Source organism: Papilio polytes, unplaced genomic scaffold, assembly GCF_000836215.1.
Source record: "Papilio polytes unplaced genomic scaffold, Ppol_1.0 DF823731.1, whole genome shotgun sequence".
Classification (NCBI taxonomy): domain Eukaryota; kingdom Metazoa; phylum Arthropoda; class Insecta; order Lepidoptera; family Papilionidae; genus Papilio; species Papilio polytes.
In genome coordinates, this window is record NW_013525473.1 from 1,641,700 (window position 1) to 1,644,772 (window position 3,073).

Here is a 3,073-nt window from a genome sequence, read left to right on the forward strand (position 1 = left end):
AGGGTAGGCAACGCATCTGCAATTTCGGACGTTTATGGGCAGCGGTCGCTTTCCATTTCGGTGGATTCAGGTGGCCGCTCGCTCGTTTGTCGCCTTATATTATAAAAAAAATACTAATTTATACTTAGTTTATTTCTAAGTTTAACTGTATACCGCGTTTATTTGTAAGGCTGTAAATGTATTCACGATGCATAGACACATCATTTAACACATTTTTCACATGATCCTCACTAACGCTGTCTCATATGTATAATTAATTGGATTTAAATGAATTATTTATAGGTGTTAATAAATAATATTTAAATGTTTAAAAATAAACACATCTTTTCTTTAAAAAAAAAATTGTTTTAAAACATGTCAATACAAGGACATGAGTGCGAACTTAACTTGACAACTCACATGGTACCTTTTAAATAAGTTACCGGTGAAAAAAACTAGTTGCCTGTCTAGTCTATATCTTTGAGTAACACTAACACTTTTGTTAGCAATAGTAAGTATGAATGTATGTGTCAGGGTCGTGCCTGTGCGCGCCGGGGTACCGCGGGCTGCGCTGCGAGGAGCCGTGCCCCGCGCCGCAGTACGGCGACAACTGCGCACACACCTGCCACTGCCACAACAACGCCACCTGCTCGCACGAGACGGGCCACTGCGACTGCCCGCCGGGGTAAATATCTACACTAATATAATAAAGCGTAAACACACACTACTTCGTCGCGTAAGATGTCAGCAATCACACCATATTCTTGAATAAATTCTTTGATAAAAAGCCCTACACTTACGACACGCTTTAGGATGTACATTTTCACGTTATTAAACTTAAGAGGTAAATAAATTGGTAAAAATCTTGATGTGTGAAAGAGATCATACAGTTCAAGCTGCCAACATCAAAAAAGCAAGATTGCAATGGTACGGTAATTTGTATTATGACATTTGCAATTAAGAATTTGACAATTGTAAACAATAAATTAAAATTTTATATTTTCATGCCGATGAAGTCGCATGGAAACAGCTAGTATCCAATAATAGTGATAAAGCCCGCTTTAACGAGCGTTCGCTTCGCCAGTTTGTCAGATTAGGTGACCGCTTGCTCGTTTGCCACCTTATTATATAAGAAAAAAACGTGCTATAGCTTTTCGAATGTCTCTGCAGCTTAAGGTCAGCTCCTCTTAGCATGTTACGCCTGTTAAGATAAGGCAGCATTCAATTTTTGTAAACAGTTTTTTTAACATAGTGTCTTCTGTGCCCGTGTCTAAGGATGCGTACTTATTCTGTTCTTCTTGTGTGTGAAAGTTCAAATACACTGCTTTATAAATTGTAATCTAACTAATATTATAAATGCGAAAGTTTAGATGGATGGATAGATGTCTGTTAGTTTGTAGCCTAAACGGCTGAACGGATCTGGATGAAATTTGGCATAGATGTAGAGTAGAGTATGAAAGAACACATAGGCTACTTACTTTTGTTTTTTTTGTTAATACAACGCGGACGTAGTCGTGGGCAACAGCTAGTAGATTTATAATAAAAGTAGACGATCTTTAGGCAAAATACAACTGTTTCTATGGTAATATACTTCTACTGCACGAACACCTCCTGCGAACAAAGGTCAGCCGCTCTTATCGCGTTATGCCTCCTAACAGCTAATGTTTTCTTCTTCGTAGCGATTCATGTGATGCTCCGAGTACTCGAGATATTTAAAAAATACTATACTCGCTCAAGAGAGAGCGTAGGTGGCTCAGGGGTTTAAGCATTTGACTTGTAATCGACAGGTCGTGGGTCCAAATCCCGCCGTGTACCAATGTGGTTATCGTATTTCATATGTACATAATTTACCTGACATTATTACGACGAAGGAAAACATCGTGATGAAAACTGCACCTTTCTGTGAAGAAATTCTAAGATACGTGTGAAGTCAACCAACCCGCAGTGGGCCAGCGTAGTTGACTATGTCCTAGTTACCCTAACTTAGGGTATGCTCCGAGCCCCTCTGTGGGGAATCGTGCGTTGTGATGATGACTATACTTTTGTGTTGTTAATTCTTTGTATACTAAGATTATCTAATTGTTCACAAATTATTACAGATTCGATGGTCTGAAGTGCGATCGTCCGTGTGACGGGAAAACTTACGGCCTAAGATGTCGTCAGCCTTGCAACTGTGAAAACGACGCCCCCTGCAACCCCGTTAATGGTAAGTGTACCTACTATCATTTTTTTTATTATAAATTCACTTATTATTTAGTACTAAAAAGCTTTAAATAATAATTGAAATCAATCGTTTGTAGAGTTTTTTTTTTCTTTTGGGCTACATGAGATCATTTTGTTTATCACATTTTTGTATTGGTAAATCTAAATATCTTTATCTGCTTAATCTTTTGTTTTTATTATTGTGTAATTGTTTGTGTTATTTGTTGAGGAACGTGACTACATTGTAAAATGTGTTTATAACTTCAATGTTTACTGTGTTATGCTAACGTAATACTATCGCAATAACGCTAATGTTTGCGTTGCCAAATACGTCTAACCTAACGATCCGTCCATTTCTTATAATTGCAATATAAATACGTTTGCGCCGCTTTCGATAAATTACCGCACAGCAAAGGGTTCTATTGCCTCAAAGTTTTTGCCCGTTGGCAACACTTCGCTGTCGTCACTTTGCTTTTTTAACTTTTTTCTAATATCGCGATGTTGGGGAAATCTAAAAGTAGCCACAATTATATAGAAGTTAAGAAGTAAAAGGTTAGAAAGCTATGGGCATTATGAGAAGGTATGAATCACATGTAACAAGAAGAATGAGTTATTAGTGTGGAGGCACACACAGGTACAAAGAGATCTTCCTAAACATACCTCTACCACATTACATCAATTTGAATTTATTACGAAAGGTGACATGATCTAGTAAGTAACGACTGAGACGACAGAAGTTAGATTAACCTGGAGGAGGATAACCTATTGCGTCGTGCCTACAGGATTAGGATAGAGATGAAGAGATGACGATGAGTGTTTGTGTAGGGGAGTGTTTGTGCGGCGCGGGGTACACGGGCGCGCGCTGCGAGCGGCGCTGCGCGGCGGGCTACTG

At 38.8% G+C, this 3,073-nt stretch overlaps 1 protein-coding gene across 1 annotated transcript in view; it reads left to right on the forward strand.

Moving 5' to 3' along the window:
• The window catches only part of LOC106103462 (multiple epidermal growth factor-like domains protein 6), a 13,553-nt gene that overhangs the window by 2,826 nt on the left and 7,654 nt on the right, over positions 1 to 3,073 (forward strand). Inside the window, exons 6-8 of the mRNA XM_013283242.1 lie at positions 514 to 664; positions 2,079 to 2,185; positions 3,007 to 3,066. Of these exons, the coding sequence (XP_013138696.1) occupies positions 514 to 664; positions 2,079 to 2,185; positions 3,007 to 3,066 (318 nt within the window). The remainder of the gene's footprint in view (positions 1 to 513; positions 665 to 2,078; positions 2,186 to 3,006; positions 3,067 to 3,073) is intronic.